Raw genomic sequence first — 20,972 nt, 5'->3', positions numbered from 1 at the left:
CTTATTGGATGTGTCCATATGGAAATGCCTCTCTTAGCATTCCAGGGTCATAATTAAGCTACACTTCTGGTGAAGTGCTGTGGCTCACTCCTATAAACCCAGCACTTTGGGAGGCCAAGGCAGGAGGATTGCTTGAGGCCAGGAGTTCAAGACCAGCCTGGGCAACAGAGCAAGACCTCACCTCTATAAAGAAAAATAAAAAAATTAATCTACACTCTCTTTATGGCATTAGTTATTTTCTTTCAATTTTATAATTATGTATATGCCTATATTAAGGCCTCCATTATACCATAGCGTCTTAGTGATTATATGTTTATTTTAACATATTAAACAACACCAAATTTAACACCTAGGTCAAGGAAAAATTACAATAGAAATTGGGAAATATTTCAAACCAAATGATAATGAAAAACTGAGTATCAAAACTATAGAATGCAGCTGATGCAAGAGGTACTCCAAAAGAAGTTTATAGCTTTAAATAAATATTTTTCTAAAAGAAGCTAAAGATTAATTAACTAAACATCAACCTTAAGTTAGATAAAGACAAACAAAATAAATCAAAATAAAGTGGAAGAAGGAAAACAACAAAAATATTAAATCAAGGAAATACAAAACAGATGAAAATTACATCAATGAAATAGAAAACATAGAAACATAGGAAGAACAAAAATGCAAAAACTTGGTTCTTTGAATAGACTAACAATATTGATAAATCTTTTATATAAGGTTAATCATAAAAACCCATGAATAACTCTATCAAGAATAAAACTATATCAGGAATAAAAATCATATAAGGAATAAAGAAACAGAGACTTCCCTCAGATTCTACAGAAATTTAAAAGATTGCAAGATAATATAAACAACTTTGACTAAATGTGAAAGTAAAATGGGCTGTTACTGGAAAAGAATAACTTACCAATAATGACCCAAGAAGAAATAGAAAACCTGAGTAGTCTTATATCCAATTAATTATATCAGTAATCAAAAATCTTCCCAAATAGGGCACACTTAGCCTGAATGATCTCATTGGTAACTGATACCAAACACTAAAAAAGAAATAATTCTAATCTTAACAAAAATTATTCCAGAAAATAGAAAAGTAGCATATCCTCCTCTATTCATTTTATGAAGCTAGCATAAACTTTATAAGAATACTGACAAGGATAGTGGTACAACTGAAAGTTAAAGTAATTCATTAAATTAAACTCATTCACGAACATAGATGCAAAAATTCTAAATAAAACATAGGAAAACTGATCTAACATATACTAAATGATAATCATATATCACAAACAGGTTGCATTTATAACAGGGATAGAAGGAAAATAAATACATTGTAAAATCAATATAACATCAATTAACACATTAGTGAGAAAAGTCATATAATCTCAATAGAGCAGAAACAGCATGTATAATTCTTTAGCAATTTATGAAACAAATCTTATTAAACTAGCAAGAGAAGAAACACTACTCAATCATATAAATGTTATTTTTCATATTACTACAACAAACCTTATATATCAAGGTGAAAAGTTGAAATAATTCCCTTTGAGATCAGGAGAATGTCCACTATAAACACTTGTATTCAATATTGCATCAGAGGTGTATGCCAACAAGCAAGACTTTTTCTCTTTTAGATAAAAGCATAAGGTTTGAAAAGGAAGAAATAAAACCATCATTATTTGTAAATACTATGTATGTAGAAAACTCAAAACAATACGCAAAAAAATTAGAATTAATATGAAAGTTTAATAAGGAGGCTGTGCTTGTTAAATGATACACATGAGATGTCTGGAGTGCTGAGACTTTACTGTTATAATTATTCATTGTATTAAACATTTGTGTTTCATGCACTTTGTGTGTTATATTTCATAATTTTAAAAACATTTAAAAAATAAGTGGTTATGGGCCAAAATTGGATAAAAAAAGAAAAAATAAATTTTAAGGAAGTGATAACATGAGAGAATAAGTGTTAAGTTAGTATTGACTAATGGTCATCTTACCCTTTTCATTAATCTAGAGGTGGGTCGAAAAGGAAGTAATCAATGGAATAGGATTGGTAGAGGAGGCAATTGGGGTGAATGGAAGAGGGAAGAAAATAACATTTATTTAATATTGCTCTGCTATATCTCAAGTACATTAACTAATACTTACATAAACATCAGCCTATGACAAAGATACTATTATGCCAATTCTACAGATGAGGAAACCAAGACTTAGAAAGGTTAAATAATTTGTTCAACTACATACAAGTAGGAAGTCAGGATTTGAACAGAGGGCTAACTTCAAACCAGTGCTTCCTCCACTGTGTCTTGCAGCTTCCTGAGTTCCAGAAATTCCTGGTGATGCAGCTAATGATTTAGCCATGCTCCTAGTCTCATTCATGGTGATTTTTATGCTGATTTTGTTGCCTTTGGGTTTTCCTTCCTTCTAACTAGGGTAGATTCCCTATTTCTTTGTCCCAAGTACCCTTACCTATTAGCCTACCTCTCAAAAAATTTAAGCCAATAAGTTAACCTGAGTTCTTATGGCGATAGTGTATCCTATGGGACTACAAATGAATGACAGGGAAGTCACTCTGGGTTAATATAGAGTCAGAATAAGCCAGGAGAGGTGTAAGGCCCAAGGTGTTTTCTTTGCTTTGTTTCTTTTTTTTTCTTTAAAGCAGCTGGATAGTTTTTCCTTAGGCAACTTTTGCCACCTGGTGGTCAAACTACATAAATTGGTGTGCTGGATTCTGGAAGAAAGTAGATTATTATATGAATAGTAACTTCCTAAATTCTCAGGGTTGAAAATGCTATAGTGGACAGTGTATCCTAGAGGCCACGCAATCTGGAGGGTGGATCTCAGGGCCATAAGTGTTTCTCCGTGGTGCATTTTGACCTACTTCCAGGAGCCATTCCATTTGAAAGGGGGAGGGCATCTGGGCTTGGTGTCACATTGTAGCTGTTGTGAGTATGGGACTTTGTTGTTGTTGATTTTACATTTCTTTCCCTAACTCTGAATCATACTTACTTCAAAGCCGCCAACTTTAATTCTCTTTAAACAAGGCAAAAATCATTCATGTATTTCCTGCACAACCATTTTAGCATCAAATACATATAAAAGCCTTTTCCTGGACATAAAGGGCTGAATATTTGTGCTTTTCTTAACCAAATACTGGATTTCCATCTGAGACTATTTTTGAACTTGACAGGGCCTAGTGGATATTTATGAAAAACCTGAGAGTTGATAACCGCGAGTCTATAGGTTTAGATGCGCCCTTTATGCTTGTTGGGTGTTTTTTTAATAAAGTAACTGCTTTGCAGAGGGATCTTGTTATCTCTAAAGTAAAACAGATTAGGAAAGCTGTTTTTCAAAGGGATGAGAAAGCATCCATTTCCAGATGTGTCAAAAACTACTGAATCACACTGTCAAAGGATTATGTGGTTGAAAGCAAAAATCAGAAAAAGAAAAAAAAATGATTTTTACTCTACTATTAAATAAATAATTCAGATTACTTTTAGAATGTTCTTTCCTTTGACAAAATAACTGATGCATAATTTTTAGAACATATTTTCTAAACTGGAGACTTTTTCTGCTGGATCCTTAAACATAGGAGGGAATATCAAATCTCCCGGAAATCTGGCAGACCACAGAATAGAATAATTTTTATCCACAGATTTCATATCAATTGCTTCAAGGACACATGGGACATCATGGTCTATTTAGAGTTATAGTTGGCCTGAGTTTTCTCTTCAGTGGATGTTTTTATATAAATGCTGAACTGAATTGGCTGTATGGTTTTCCCCTAAATCAAAACGGGACGTTCATGCTGTCACCTTCACCAGCCCAAGGCAAGATGGAACTAGTAGCAAAAATGTAAGTAGCTGTGCTCCTGAAAGAAAGAAAAACACTGGCCTGTCCTTCATAGGCACAATCAGCTTCTCCCTCTAGAAGCCCAAATATGGTACTCTTTGCCACAGAATAAAAAGTTGTCTTATGCTTGCCACAGAATAAGGCTTTGTTGTAGGTTTTTTCCCACATTTCTAATTTCTCTGTATGGCTCTAGGTTAATTTCCACGTTTAATATATGATGTAGATTCTTCTCATTCAATCAAAAGGAAATATTTACTGAGTTCCTGCCAGGTGCTGGGTGCTCAGAGTACAGTTAAAAATAATAATAATAATAATAAGATGAAGTTTCTATTCTCCAGGAATTTACATATGAGGTGGAGAGACAGACCATAAACAAGTAAGTAGCATTAGGCATAGATACATGCTATGATAAAAAAAACAAACAAAGCAGAGGATGAGGCAGAAGACTCTTGAGAAGGTGATACTCGACCAATATGAATGAAGTCAGGGTCTGAAAAAGGTGAACAGCTAAGGGCAAAGCATACCAGAGAGAAAGAAAGTGCAAGACCCTCAAAACACAGCAAGCAGGCCAGTGTATCTGGAGTAGAATGAGCAAGGGAGAGTCAAAGAGTTGTGCTTAAAGAGTTAGGCCAGAGCCATTTCCTGTACAACTTTGTCAGACATAATCTTCATTTATTCTAAGAGTGATAAGAAGTCAGGGCTGTTCAGTTGTTCAGCAGCATCAAAGTATATTCCCACAAAATCCACCTCCCACACACACATACTCTATTTCTGTGATCAAATTTGCAAAATGCTATATACATCATCCATTTCTCAATTAGAGATTCACAATAACGAGCAAATTACAAATTCTAAGACATTCATAGTGAGATGTTCATTGATCTATGTTAAACTTATTTATCATGGAACTCTTTCTTCTGGTGATGCAGAAATCAACAATATGAATGTGTTCCTTCCCTGTTCATTCACATGGCTGTTTGCTTCATAGCCAAGGATGATATCACCATCCCAATCATCATATAAGTATACTCTGTCATTACTAGGAAAGCTAGTGTCCATGACTCATATTGGTCCATAGTGTGTGCATGACTCGTATTGGTCCATGGAGTCCAGGTACCGCTTCATTTATTTATTTAACTTTTGTTAAGCTTCATTTGTAAATTAGCAGATGCTCATTAAATATTTTTTAAATTAATAAATGATTAATGAATGGAAGGGAAGCTCTGCAGAATGGTGAAAGCGTATCATTTTCCGATAGGAAGTGCACTTATCTTCCAGTGCCTCTTTGCACGCATGGCCTGCCCCCACCCTAGTCTGTCATCCACAAGATAAGATCCACGGAAATTTAAAAAGGCTTTGTGATAGTCACCAGCACAAGAAGACAAATCATGTGTACTAAGAAGTTGATTTAATCAGTAAATATTTACAACTTTTAAAGATAAAGGTATATTGTTAGAAGTGAATGATACAGTCTGAAAGCAGAATATCTGGTATGATTTAAGATATATCACACAAGAAGCTAGGTTCTTTTCAAAGAGCTTAGTGTAATTTTTCTAGGTTGGCACAGATTTAGAATTATGGACACAAACACCTTTCTGGAGGCACAAAACATGCCTTTCAGGCATTGCCTTTTCAGCACAGAAACATAGATCATATGGGAAACAAAAAAGCACAGCATTAACCAGCAGGGCAAGAACAAAGCCAGAACACAACTGGATGTTGGTGTCTTTGATTTGCAGAGCAGACCACAAACAATGAGATCAAAGATGATGCAGTCACAAAGGCTGATTCTCATGAAAAGGTAAGGAATTATTTTTCTGAAAATGTAGATGACAAGATGATCTGAGAAAAACCATGACTTGCAGTAAGAAACACTGAAAAAGAAAAAAGAAGATACTTAGAAGGAGAATACTGAGGCTAGAAAAGAGGAACTATTCGGACATCCCCAGAGCAGCTCCAACTGGACAGAAAGGAGTTAATTTTGCTAGGCGGCTTGCGCATAACTTCCCAGCTCCTTGCTCCTCTCTAGACAGTGTGGCTTGGCAACCTCACAAACACCTGCTCACCATACAGCCCTGTAGAGCTAACGTTGTCTTGAAGAGAGTTCAGAAAACCTGCCTGTAATTGCTAACAGGACTCAGAAGAGTATAACCTAACAATAAAAATATTTAGATTATGTTGCCCATAAAAAAAAAGTCAAAGGCATACTCTTTTTGGCAGCAACTCTCCTAAAATGTTGCCATATGGATTTATACATATGCAGATTTCCCCAATTAGATGGAGTACATACTGGTTAGTTGACAGAGCCCAAGAGGGCTCCATTTGGACTTAAACAAATTAAGGCTGAAATTGTGTTCCTATGATATTTTAGAAACCCAAGAAGATGATGGTGGAAGCAGATTTAGAGGACATAAAGAAAACACAGCAGCGCAGTCTAATGGACTGGAGTTTTACTGAACATTTTAAACCGAAAGTACTGCTTCAGGTATTTATGGACTGTGATTCTCTAGGAGACGGTCAGATAGGTCTGGAGAGTCTGCTGTGATTTAGAACAGTTCACCTCCAGGTCATTCTCTCAGATCTAGTTCAGATCAATATTCTCCTTTACTTCAGCTATAAAATAAATTTACTCCCAGCTTGAGCTATGCATTCCCAGCGACTCTCTAAAATAGTTTAAAATATACTTTATGAAAGAATGCTTTTATAAAATATTTTAAGAAAAAAGAAATATACAAGACTGCTGCATATATTTTTTTTTTGCTGCTGCATGTATTTTCTAAAAACAAAGTAAGGTTTTATTGGGAAAAACCCTATTTTTTTCCATATTGTTTATCCATTCTACTCAATTTCACCACATTTCACAGTATTTTCTGTTTTGATTAACAGTTCAATAGAATCTGTGGTAGCTAACATTCACTGAGCACTTACCATGTGCCAGGCACTGATTAATATGCATTATTAGCTCATTTAATCCTCACAATAACCCTGTGAAGTAGAAACTATGTAAGCAGTAAGAAACTGAGGCACCTTGACCAGTAGTGACTTTTGTCCAAGGTAACATGGCAGCTAAGTGAGAAGCAAGATATAAACCCAGGAAATCTGGCCCTGGAACTTGTACTCTTAACCACTCGGCAAAATAACAAGTAATCCCAAACCTAAATCCTTTTGTTGTGTTTAGCTTTTACACAAAAACTTGTCCTCTTTTGGTTTTGTCTTTTTAATTTGATTTTTATTTTTATCAAAGTTTTACAACGTGTTTTTTAAGCCAGAAAGTTCTACAAAGTCTTACTATGAAAAATAGCAGCCTCCTTCCCCCATCCCCACCCCACTCCACCAAGCCGCAGTTCTCAGAGGCAAAAATCTTCAGCGCATTTACCCCTTTCTTTTGTTACTTTACTCGGTGATCTCTAAATAGCAAGTATATTTTGTTTAGTTTTAGTTTTGTGACATCGTTACCAATTGATTCGCTCTTGAGAACACAGCTTTGCCCACCGCCATCCAACACACATGTGCATGTACATGTACAGGCTCACCCACCCCCACATTCACATTAGCACTTCTCCATTCTCTGATACTGTTAACAATATCGTAATTTTTGGTTAGATAAGTATTCAAAACTCACTTTATTTCAGTTATGTAAGTGCTATTCACAGCTGAACTGTGTAGTATTCTATAATTACATTTCCTGTATGGGTACCATTTTTATTTTCTCTGCAGTTAATAATTGCCTTTTTTTCTATTTGTTTAGTTTACTATGTATTTATTATTAACTTATCCCCAAATTCTCTACTACTGAGTAAGTCACTCAATACATTCAAACATAACAGATATTCTATTAGTTTTATTGTATTAGTGATATCTCTCCCATATTCCCTAAGCTTGCTGCACAGCTGTGGTCCTGGGCCTCCCTTTACCATCATCCGGGCCACACCCATTCCCTTCCTTTCCAGTTAGATGCCTGTTTCCTTCATCCCATGTGTTCCCTCTCCGGTTACTCTCTTTTTTGTAGAGGATCATCTCTTCCAGTAGCTTCCTTAATTAAGATAGACGGGAAGTAAATTTTTGAGGCATTCAATATTTGAAAACAGCTTAATTCTATCTTTATATTGACTGACAGTTGGGCTTTATAGTAAATGCTAAATTAAAAAGCATTTTTTCTCAATACTTTAAAGACATTTTTTGACAGTGTTCTGACTTCCCAGATTGTCCTTAGAAAAATAAATAAATACAATTCTGATTCCTAATCAGTTGTTTGAGTATGTTGTGATCCTCTCTCTGGAAGATTTTAAGATCTTCTCTTTGTTCCAATGCTCTTGATTTCCTGTTGATATGCCTTTGTGTGGTTCTGTTTCTATGTATTGTTCTGGCAAGCTAGTGCAATCCAGAAATTCCTGTATTTACATTTTGGGAAATTGTCTATAATCATTTCTTTGATAATCTCTCCTCTCCATTTTCTCTGTCCTTTTTTTTCTGGAAATCTTATTACTCTGGTGTTGGACCTACTAGACTGAACCTGCAATTTCCCTTTCTTTTTTCTTTTAGTTTCCATCAATTTATCTTTTGGCTTTGTTCAATTTCCATTCAGTTCTTATATTGAGCCTTTTATTCCTGTTATTATCATTCTGATTTCCTAAAGTTATATTTATAATTTCAAATTACCTTTTTAAAGGATCATTTCACTTTTTTTTTTTTTTTTTTGAGATGATGTCTTGCTGTGTCGCCCAGCCTGGAGTGGCATGATCTTGGCTCACTGCAACCTCTGCCTTCCAGGTTCAAGTGATTCTCCTGCCTCAACCTCCCAAGTAGCTGGGATTACAGGCACTTGCCACCACACCTGGCTGATGTTTGTATTTATAGTAGAGATGGGGTTTCACCATGTTGGCCAGGCTGGTCTTGACCTCCTGACCTCAGGTGATCCACCAGCCTTGGCCTCCCAAAGTGCCGGCATTACAGGTGTGAGCCACTGCATTTCTGATATAATACCTTCTCTTATCTCTATGAGGATATTAAAGTCCTCTGAAGTTGTCTTCTCCCTGAATTATCTCTTTTTCCTCCAAGTTTCTTTTCTCGTTTTTTGTCTTTTTTGTTTCGTCTTCATTTTTCACGTTGGAGGGTAATATATAATATTGTCCTCTTTGCTCATATTAATAATGAAACAATAAAAATATGATAGGAAGTGCTATATGAGGTGGGGTAGGCGGTTGTCAATAACTGAGTTCATTGTTGGGTGATTTGACTGGGAGATTTCCATAGGAGACTCACCATTGTTGGTATGTCAGGTCTGTTTTCTTGGGCCATTTAAATTCTCCATGAAAAAAAAAAAAAGTCTAATTTTCTGTCTGAAAGACATAAGCCTTCCTGTCAGTGTTTTGAGAGCTAGGTAATGAGGGAAGGGTATTAAGCTTCTGACATTTATTATCTAGATCTGCATTATCCAGTGTGGTAGCCACTAGTCACATGTAACATCTGAATACTTGAAATGAATCTAGTCCAAATTGAGACGTGCAGTAACTGTGCTATACACCATATAAGTGCTATTACACACTCAATTTCCAAGACTTTAAAAAGGTGGCATTGATTACTTTTGCATTGTTTATATGTTGAAATGATAAGAATTTTTATCTATCAGGTTAAATAAAATATATCATTAACATTTATTTTACTTGTTTCTTTTTACTTTTTAAAATGTGGCTACTATAAAATTTAGAATTGCACATGTGGCTCACATTTGTGGCTCACATTTGTGGCTCACTTTATATTTCTATTGAGCAGTGCTGATTTAGGCTTTTACACAATTCCCTTTTTTTCTAGAATGTACTTCTCTGTCAGTGTGCCTTGGGTCCACTGTTCTTAGAACCCATTCATCTACCATCTGTAGTTACCCTCTTCCCCTCTGCTAGAGTGGGAGATAGGCAATAGCCCAGTTGCTCAGAATTTTAATGGGATCCAGGGGCCTAACTGCTTCTTAAAAAGATTTTAAACTAATCTTCCTATTTTCAGTGCCACTTTCACCCCACTTGCAGAGGTCACTAGTATTTCCATATCCTGAGACTTCCTATATTTCTGCACACAAATGGGGTTGCCTGTGGTCTCTCCTAAAATTAATCTTAGGACTTGGCTTTCTGTCATTTAGCATTTATCCTTCTGCTCTCCAGCTTCCAAAATTCTGGTGCCTTTGTCTCCTCTCCTTCAAGTTGAAGTTGGCTTTCAACTTTATGATATTAAAAAAACAAACAAAATTTTACTGTTCTTTTAATGAGGCGTTAGAGAGTACAAATGTTCAATCTTTTCTCTGTGACTGAAAGTTTATTTCAGACTTTATTCTATTTCAGTTTTTCTCAGTCCTTACTGCTCCATGAAGCTGCACTTTTCAAGGTAATCAATAATCTTTGTCTTGCCAAATCTAATGGACACTTATCTTTCTTCATCTTCCCTGACATTTTAACAACATTGCAGAGCTTATCCCTTCCCCCATGAAACACTCTGCACTCTTGGTTTCCTCAGTGTTGTATTTGGAATTTTGTTGACTTTTCCTCCTTTACCCAGCATCTAATATGGAAGTGCCTCAAGGCTCTGGAGCCTCCAGGAAGCCCTAGAGCATCTTCTTGCCTCTGTAAACACCCTTCTTTGATGATCTCATCTGTTATATACTATCTAATGCTGACAGATGCCCATATCTTTTAAATTATCTCTCTCTAGAGATTCACATTATTATACCTTACTCAAAATTCTACCTGAATTTCTGATCAAATTTAGTATCCATCTCAAATTTAGTATCCTATATGACACTCATATTTTTCCCACCTAAGCATTTCTTCCCTTGTCCATCTCAGAAAAGGTCACCATCATTCAAGTGCTCAAGCAAAAAGCCAGAATCATCCTTTGTTCCAACCTCTCCTTTATCCCTGATACCTAATCCATCATCAATGTTTAAGGGGTATACCTCCAAATATATCTTCAAGCTCTTCTGCACCACAGCTACCACCACTTTTTTTTTTTTTTTTTTTTTTTTTTTGAGACGGAGTCTCACTCTGTCGCTTAGGCTGGAGTGCAGTGGCATGCTCTCGGCTCACTGCAACCTCCGCCTCCTGGGTTCAAGCGATTATCCTGCCTCAGCCTCCTGAGTAGCTGGGACTATAGGCGCATGCCACCATATCTGGCTGATTTTTGTATTTTTAGTAGAGACAGGGTTTCACCATGTTTGTGAGGATGGTCTGAATCTCCTGACCTCATGATCCACCCACCTTGGCCTCTCAAAGTGCTGGGATTACAGGCTTGAGCCACCACACCCGGCCTACTTTTATATGACTACCACCCTCTAATTCCACCACAATATCCTCCTGATTACCTGCTTCCACTCTTGACCTGCTCTAATCCATTCTCTATATATCAGATATTCCATTAATTTCGTCTTTTTGGACACACCTCTTTCAACTCCAAAATAATCTATAAAGCCACAGGTCTGTAGTCCCAACTATTCAGGAGGCTGAGACAGGAGGATAGCTTGAGGCTAGGCTTTAGGGGCCAGCCTGGGCAACATAGCAAGGTCCCATCTCTAATTAACAACAACAAAAAAATCTTTATCAAATTTTAGAGGAAAATCTTATCTATTTTGTTTATTTTTGTTTTCCTAGTACCTGCACAGTGCCTGCCACACAATAGGTACTCATTTTTAATGAAAAACTTAACTACATAACTAACGTAACCAATAATATTAATACAGAATAAAAGACAAGCACCAATTAGTAAAAAAGGGGAAAATAAGATATGAAAACTTTACATATTGATTGAGAGCAGCTATAGTTCCGTGAAACTTAGTGCTGTATTTTTAGCACCCCCAAAGCAATATGAAAACCCAAAGATTTCAAAGCTTTTATTATCTAAAAGAAAGAAGGATATATATTCATCATAAACACAATGGTTTTCTGGGTTTATAGTGTGAGCAGAATTTGCTTTTCAAAAAAAATCAGTAAGTACTAGATGATACCCTACATAGCAATATTTTAAAATGCAAAGATATTCACCACATGTATGTTTCTTATGTTGGCTCTGAGGAAACAGATGTAAAAGTGCCACTCCATAAAGACACTCATTCAGGGGACTAAATTGGGGCAGCAAATGTATTGTTTTGATTATGCTACCAACGTAGAATTGAAAGAAAAATTAAAACAGCCCTTTTCTAACATAATATATCACTCCATGCCTTCAGATCATGCAAACAATAGAAAACCAAAAGCTGCCTCAGCAAATTGATATTGAAAACAAAAACGAAAGCCCACAGCTGTCTAATTTATTTTTCCTATTGACAATTTCCTTATTGTTGCTTGGCAAAGGAAACAGGATAAGCAGCTGCCCACTGTGTCTCTCTACTGGTAGCTACCACCGCAGTGCATGCTGAGGATGGTATGTATTAGAAAGGGCCAGAGTTGGAAGGCAGGTAGAAACGGTATGTGTCAGAAAGACCACTCACTTCACTTCATCTAATACAGCATGGTATAGTGGAGAGAATGCAAAATGGTAAAATTTAGAGTTGGAAAACAGGGATGAGCCCTGGCACCATAACACACAGTGTTCTTGGACAAGTCCCTTACTCTCTCAGCCCCAATTTATGCTGAAAAAATGAGAATTCTAATATTTTGATATGGGAAAAATAATCATACCTACTGATTTGGTCCGCTTGGGCTGCCATGCCAAAGTGCCATGCCTGAGTAGCATAAACAACAGAAATTTTCTCACAGTTCTGGAAGCTGCAAGTCTGATGTCTGGGTGCTGGCATGGTTGAGTTTTGTTGAGGGCTCCCTTCCTGGCTTGTGCCTTTGCATTGTGTTCTCACATGGCAGAGAGAGTAAGAGGGAGTGGGGATGGAGAAGGGAAAGAGGGAGGGAGAGCAAGTTGTCTGCTGCCTCTTCTTACAATGGCACTAATCTTATCTTGAGGGCCCTAGTCTCATGACCCCATCAAACCTAATTACCTTCCCAAAGCCCCATCTCCAAATACCATCACACTAGCAGTTAAGGCTTCAACATATAAATAGGGATGGTGAACACAATTTAATTCATAGCATCTATTTATCTGGAGTTTTAAATGATGATAAAATTAGATGATCTATATCAAGGCATGGAAAATGCTAGATAAATGACTGCTGTGCTTAATTATTACCTACCAACCTTAATGAAGAACACTTGTAGCAAGCGCCTCTCTGCCTGATGCCTAGTATTTGTTTTTCTAAAGTGTTGCTGAAATGCTTCCCAAGCTAGCTACCATTTATGCTCTCACCTTCTAGCAGATAGGAAAGAAACCTCTGGGAATTTCAACTTGACTAACAATGTGGAGGTGAATATAGGAAAAAAAGGGAGTAGAGAAATGCCCTAGTAGGAGACCCTTCTCTTGGGGAAAATAAAAAAGATTCTACAATGCAATTATTTTGATTTTCAGGTCCTTCAAGAAGCCCATAAGCAATATAGGTGTGTTGATTCTTACTACCACACCCAAGACAACTCTTTGCTTTTAGTCTTTCACAATCCAATGAATAGACAACGTTTGCATTGTGAATATTGGAACATTGCTCTTCACTCCAATGTTGGATTCAGGTAACAAATTTGGAAAGTTTAGTTAATTAGTTAGTTGGGTTTAGTTAGCTTGCCAGTTACTTACTTACTTAGGTGTTAGTTCCTTAGCCTAAGCTAGGGGGTTCAGCTCAATGAAAACATTTGTGTAGTACTATAGATTCAATTCAGCTCACTAAATTGAATGTCAGCATGTGCTGGGCACTGTATAGGCATTGGAGCTATACCACTAAGGAAAACAGGTGTCATTCTTGCCCTCGTGGAATCTAGTGAGGATGTTGTTAAATTACGTTTGATTCATTTAGATTCCAGTAAAACCGTCTCCAAAAGATTTCAAGTAGGAACTATAAAACATGACATTCTGCATGTTGGTTTTTTTGAACTCTGTTTTATCTGGGGAAGATTCAAAAATAGGTCAGCTGAGTAATATACCAACAGAGCAGTCAGGTTTCCAGCAAACTGAGAGCCTAGGGGTTAGTGATTTTTTCTTTCCAGCTCTTTAGTTATTCCCTTTTTCTCTTAGAACTTTGTTCTCTCTTCTCATTAAGTATGATGATATTTCACTGTTATTTCAATACTGGTTAATGTATTTTCAGTATTATTTGTATAGCTTTTTTTTAGTTTTAAAGAATACAGAAAGATTTACAGAATGGACTTACATAATAATTGGGGGAATATACTGTATGTGGGCACACACACACATTTTAAAGTCATAAAATGACTTTAAAATGAAGGAATTTGGTAGATATACTAATATAACACCTTGAACAGTTAAGCTGTGTTTGTCTTTGTTTTGTTTTTTGTTAACAATAATTACGCATTTTATTCCTTTGCCTTATTTCTTGGCTAGGATCTCCAATTTAATTTTGAGGAGAAATCCTTGTCTTATTCCAGATTTTAAAGGCAATGTTTCAAATATTCAACAATTAAATGTTTTTTTTTTTTTGCTCTAGGATTTATGTAAATATTCCTTATTAAGTTAAAAAAACTTTCTAGTTTGCTATGAGTTCTCAATCATAGATGGTCATTAAGTCATATCAATTGAATGATTTTTCTGGATCAATTTAGGTGTTTATATTTTTTTCTTTAATCTATGAAAGTGCTAATTTCATTAACAGATATTCTAGTGTTGAACCAAACTTGCATTCCTGTAGTAAGCCAGATTTGTCCATTATGTTATCTTCTTTATAATTGCCACATTTGCTTTGCTAATATATTGTTTAGAATAGTTACATGTGTATTCCTGGACAAGATTCAGCTATAATTTTTCCTTGCTTTAAATATTCCTATTTGGTTTTAGTATTGAGATTATGATAACCTCATAAATTAACTGGAGAATGTTCTCCCTTTTTATTTTTATTTTTTCATTTTCTGAAATAGTTTGTGGAAAATTAAGGTATATGTTCCTTTGGCATTTGGTAGAGCTTGCAGATAAAAACATACGGCCCAGGGAAGATGTTTGATTACTGACACGACTTCTATCATGGTTATTAGACTCTTCATCTTTTCTACTTAATTTTAATTAGGTTTATAATTTATATTTTTCCAGATATTTGACCATTACACCTGTTTTCAAAAGTATTGACATAAAGTTCATTAAAATATTCTTTTACCTTTTAAACCTGTGTTACATGTGTCTATACTCTTTTTCGTTCTTAACATTTTTAATCTGTGATTTCTCTATATTTTTCTGGATCAAACTTGCCAAAGGTTTGCCAGTCTTACTAATATTTTTAAGAAATCTATTCTTGCTTTCTAACTCTTTCTCCTTTTATCTCATTTAATTTTGCCAGGATCTTGTTTATTTCTCCTCTTTAATTTCCTTGGATTATTCTGATGTTCTTTAACTTCTTAACTTAAAATCCTATCTTGTGATTTTGAGTTGTTTTTTGTTAGTTTTGGTTGGCTTTTTCCTTATTAGCATTTGAGGCCAAATCCCTCCCTAAATACCACCTTAGCAACACCTCAAAGTATCTGACTGATAGTATTTTTATTATCTTTCTTTTTTTATTTTATTTTATTTTATTTTTAATTTTATTATTATTATACTTTAAGTTTTAGGGTACATGTGCACAATGTGCAGGTTTGTTACATATGTATACATGTGCCATGTTGGTGTGCTGCACCCATTAACTGGTCATTTAGCATTAGGTATAACTCCTAATGCTATCCCTCCCCCTCCCCCCACCCCACAACAGGCCCCGAAGTGTGATGTTCCCCTTCCTGTGTCCATGTGTTCTGATTGTTCAATTCCGACCTATGAGTGAGAACATGCGGTGTTTGGTTTTTTGTCCTGGTGATAGTTTGCTGAGAATGATGGTTTCCAGTTTCATCCATGTCCCTACAAAGGACATGAACTCTTCATTTTTTATGGCTGCATAGTATTCCATGGTGTATATGTGCCACATTTTCTTAATCCAGTCTATCGTTGTTGGACATTTGGGTTGGTTCCAAGTCTTTGCTATTGTGAATAGTGGCGCAATAAACATACGTGTGCATGTGTCTTTATGGCAGCATGATTTATAATCCTTTGGGTATATACTCAGTAATGGGATGGCTGGGTCAAATGGTATTTCTAGTTCTAGATCCCTGAGGAATCGCCACACTGACTTCCACAATGGTTGAACTAGTTTACAGTCCCAGCAACAGTGTAAAAGTGTTCCTGTTTCTCCACATCCTCTCCAGCACCTGTTGTTTCCTGACTTTTTAATGATGGCCATTCTAACTGGTGTGAGATGGTATCTCATTGTCATTTTGATTTGCATTTCTCTGATGGCCAGTGATGATGAGCCTTTTTTCATGTGTTTTTTGGCTGCATAAATGTCTTCTTTTGAGAAGTGTCTGTTCATATCCTTTGCCCACTTTTTGATGGGGTTGTTTGTTTTCTTCTTGTAAATTCGTTTGAGTTCATTGTAGATTCTGGATATTAGCCCTTTGTCAGATGAGTAGGTTGCAAAAATTTTCTGCCATTTTGTAGGTTGCTTGTTCACTCTGATGGTAGTTTCTTTTGCTGTGCAGAAGCTCTTTAATTAGATCCCATTTGTCAATTTTGGCTTTTGTTGCCATTGCTTTTGGTGTTTTAGACATGAAGTCCTTGCCCATGTCTATGTCCTGAATGGTATTGCCTAGGTTTTCTTCTAGGGTTTTTATGGTTTTAGGTCTAACATGTAAGTCTTTAATCCATCTTGACTTAATTTTTGTCTAAGGTGTAAGGAAGGGATCCAGTTTCAGCTTTCTACATATGGCTAGCCAGTTTTCCCAGCACCATTAATTAAATAGGGAATCCTTTCCCCATTTTTTGTTTTTGTCAGGTTTGTCAAAGATCGATGGTTGTAGATATGCGGCATTATTTCTGAGGGCTCTGTTCTGTTCCATTGATCTATATCTCTGTTTTGGTACCAGTACCATGCTGTTTTGGTTACTGTAGCCTTGTAGTATAGTTTGAAGTGAGGTAGCGTGATGTCTCCAGCTATGTTCTTTTGGCTCAGGATTGACTTGGTGATGTGGGCTCTTTTTTGGTTCCATACGAACTTTAAAGTGGTTTTTTCCAATTCTGTGAAGAAAGTCATTGGTAGCTTGATGGGTATGGCATTGAATCTATAAATTACCTTGGGCAGTATGGCCATTTTCATGATATTGATTCTTCGTATCCATGAGCATGGAATGTTCTTCCATTTGTTTGTATCCTCTTTTATTTCATTGAGCAGTGGTTTGTAGTTCTCCTTGAAGAGGTCCTTCACATTTCTAATTTCCATTATCCTTTCTTACTTGACCCATTAATTACACAGAAATGTGAGTTTTCATTTTAAACACTTGGCTATGTGTTACATTTTTGTTAACAGTTTATAGTTTAAAGATATAGTGGAGATGTAACATATTCTATGGAATACTGAGGCTATGAATTCATTAATACTTGCTCTGTTGTTTAATATGTAGTCAGTTTTTTAAATGCTCAAGGTTTGTATGACAGGAAGGAATATTCTCTAATTTCTGACCGTAGGGATGTATTTTTTAAATCTTCCACAATCTTTTGGATTTTTGAGGACTTGGTCAAAAATTCCATTAATTAATGGGAAAAAACATTTTTAAAAAAACCACAATATTATGGTGAATTTTTCAGTTTTTCATTATAATTATATCAGTTTTTGGCTTCATGCATATTGAGGTTATATTATTAAACAAATACAGTATTAGAATTGTTATATCTTCCTGATGAACCTTTTATCCTTAGGCATGTTCCTCTTTATTTCTAGGACTACTATTTGTTTTCAGGTTTATTTTGTCTGATAACAATGTTGATATGTTTGACATTAATATATCTATATAGATTTTATCAGATATATTTTATCTGACATTGATAAGTTATACAAACCTTTTTCTTTAATATTATATCTAGCATATCCTTTTCCACCCATATATGCCTTGTAAAATAATATGTGTAGCTGGGATTTTTAAAAAAATTTAGTCTGATGATATTTTCCTCTTGGTTGAGAATTTAGTACATATTTTTAGATTGATTTCAACCACCTAATTTTGTCCTTTTATTTTCTCTTTTTCAGTTTCTTTACTTTGTTCGAGTTCCATTTTGTTTATTCTCACTAGTGACAGTTATATGCTATGTTGTTTGATTCATTCTTTAGAAATCGTGATAAGTATTTTTTAGCTTTATTGAGGTATAATTGATATACATAAAATTGTATACATTTAATTTACACATCTTGAGAGGTTGAACATATGCATGAACATATACCATCACCACAACCAAGGTACTAAACATACCCATTATGTTAAAAAAAATGTCCTCATGTCCATTTGCGTTGTGTTTTTTTAAAAACATTGAACACATGATCCCTTCTTTTAACATATCTTCAAGTGCACAATACCATATTATTAATGATAGTTGAAAAACAATTCCATACACCCATACCAGCCACTGTAAACCACCATTCTCTTCTCTGCTTCTATGAATTTGACTGTTTTAGATAACCTGTATAAGTGGAATCAGCCGGTATTTGTCATTCAGTGACTGGCTTATTTAACTCAGCATAATATCCTCTAGGTTTATACATGTAACAAATGGCAGGATTTCCTTCCTTTTTAAGGCTGAATGCTATTCCATCATATATACCACATATTTAAAATCTATCATCAGATACTTAGGTTGTTTTTTTATCTTGGCTACTGTGGAAAACATCGCAATGAAGATGGGGGTCCAGATAATTCTTCAAGATGCTGATTTCAATTTTTTTTGTATATATACTCAAAAGAGGGATTGCTGGATCATATGGTTGTTCTATTTCTAATTTTTGAGAAACTTCTATGGTATTTTCCATAGTGGCTGCACCTTTCTACATTCCTACCAACCATATATAAGGGTTCCAATTTCTCCACATCCTTTCCAATGCTTGGTATCTTTTGTTTTATTTTGTTTTGTTTATAATAACCATCCCAGTATAAGTGAAATGATATCTAATTGTCATTTTGTTCTGCATGTCCTTGATGATTAGTGTTGAACACCTTTTTATATACCAAATCTAGCCAGTAAAGACTGGAGGAGGGAACTGCTTCTTAAATTGCAAAGACAGCAGCAGAAAACTTCAAGGAACATGACAAATTCAGGAAATATAAATGTGACCAAAGGAACACATTTATAACACAACTGAGAATACTGTACCCAGCAAATGTAGCCTTCAGAAATGAAGGAGAGATAGTCTTTCCCAAACAAAAGCTGAGGGAGTTCATCACCACCAGACCTGCCCTTCAATAAATACTCAAATGGAGTTGTCAAGTTGAAATGAAAAACACTAAATAGCAATGTGAAAACTTATAAAAGCATAAAACTTACAGGCAAAGGCAAGTATATAGTCAAATTCAGGATACTCTAATACTGTAATGGTGGTTCATAAATCACATTTAACACTAGCATAAAAGTTAAAAGACAAATGTATTAAAATAACTAGTTGTGATGATTCACTAATGGATACATATTACAAAAATATGTAAATAGTGATGTCAATAACATAAAATGTTGGGAAGGAAGAGTTGCAGCTACATGGGAGTCTTAGGCTGGAGGATCATTTGAGCCTAGGATTTGGAGTCCAGCCTGGGTAAGACATCAAGACCACATCTCTAAAAAATGGAAAAAGAAAAAAAAACTTCTACAAATATGTGTTTTGTGTAAAATCAAAGGCAAGTTTTATCAGCTTAAAATGGACTGTTATACATGTAAGATGTTTTATGTAACCACAAAGCAAAAATCTATAATAAACACATGAAAGATAAAGAGAAAGGAATGAAACAATAACACTGCAAAAAATTCAGCCAGTCAAAAAGGAAGACAGCAAAAGAGTAGGAAAGAAACAAAAGAACCATAAAACAAAATTGAAAATTATTCAACATAATCAAGTGGAATTTATAACTGGAATTCAAGAATGGTTCAATATATACAAATCAATAAATGTAATATGCTATATTACAGAATGAGGGTAAAAGAGGAAACAATGAACTAAATGGCAATAGTTTATTAATAATTACTTTAAATGGATTAAATTATCTAATTCAGAGTGGATGAAAGGATAATAAAACAATATCCAACTCTACTGTGCCTGCAAGAGACTCACTTTAGATTTAAGGGCACAAATAAGGTGAAAGTGAGGAGAGAGAAAAAGATATCCCATGCAAATAATAACTAAAAGAGATCAAGGTTGTCTACACTTATATCATATGAAATAGGCTTTAAGTCAAAAATTGTTATAAAAGGTAAAGAAAGACATATAATGACTACATCATTATATAATGACAAGGTCAGTTCTCCAAGGAGATAGACCAATTGTAAATATGTATGTACACAACATTGAACAGCAAAGTAATATAAAGCAAATATTAACAGAACTAAAGGAGGAGTAAACAGTAATACAATAGCGCTAGGAATGGATTCCTAATTTTAAGTGTTCTTACCCCACAAAAATGATAAGTATGCAAGATAGTATGTATGTTAATCAATTCAATTTAGCCATTCCACAGTGTATACATATTTCAAAACCACATGTTGTACATGATAAATATTTACAATTTTTATTTATTTAAAAATAAATTAAAATTCAAAAAATGGATTACTGTCTTAAAGTATACACAAAAATCAACTCAAAATTGGTTAAAGATTTAAATATAATTCCTTCACATTACTTCACAGGGAAACTCATTTTGAGCTTATGGCTTCTTAGGGGCTAGATGACATGACCAAGGAGAGAAATGGTAATATGAAGAGATCAAGGATCAATTGTCTGTAACTTTTTCAATTCTTCTAAATGTAATCCTCTATTTAGATTTGTTAATTATTCAATCAATTTGAGTAATTTCTGTTTTTCTAGGGAATCATGCATGACATCTAGATTTTCCAGTCTATTGGCATAAAATTAAACAGAGTATTCTCAAGATTAATGTCTGTATATGAGAAGGATGTGTTAATATATTTTTATGATTATGGATTTATCTACTCCCCTTTCTATTATTTTGACATGTGTAGCATGTGTGTGCAAATTTATTTTT

At 35.0% G+C, this 20,972-nt stretch overlaps 1 protein-coding gene across 5 annotated transcripts in view; it reads left to right on the top strand.

Annotated features, from left to right (window-relative positions):
* The window catches only part of SPAG17 (sperm associated antigen 17), a 230,902-nt gene that overhangs the window by 104,905 nt on the left and 105,025 nt on the right, over nucleotides 1-20,972 (top strand). For all 5 annotated transcript variants that reach the window (XM_004026432.5, XM_063695914.1, XM_055376755.2 and 2 more), the window contains 3 exons: nucleotides 5,598-5,659; nucleotides 6,230-6,343; nucleotides 13,294-13,448. In XM_004026432.5, coding sequence (XP_004026481.5) covers nucleotides 5,598-5,659; nucleotides 6,230-6,343; nucleotides 13,294-13,448 — 331 coding nt within the window. The remainder of the gene's footprint in view (nucleotides 1-5,597; nucleotides 5,660-6,229; nucleotides 6,344-13,293; nucleotides 13,449-20,972) is intronic.

The sequence above is a fragment of the Gorilla gorilla genome, chromosome 1 (genome assembly GCF_029281585.2).
Source record: "Gorilla gorilla gorilla isolate KB3781 chromosome 1, NHGRI_mGorGor1-v2.1_pri, whole genome shotgun sequence".
Lineage (NCBI taxonomy): Eukaryota > Metazoa > Chordata > Mammalia > Primates > Hominidae > Gorilla > Gorilla gorilla.
The sequence above is the reverse complement of the archived record's forward strand: the minus strand, read 5'-3'. Positions and strand labels throughout refer to the sequence as shown.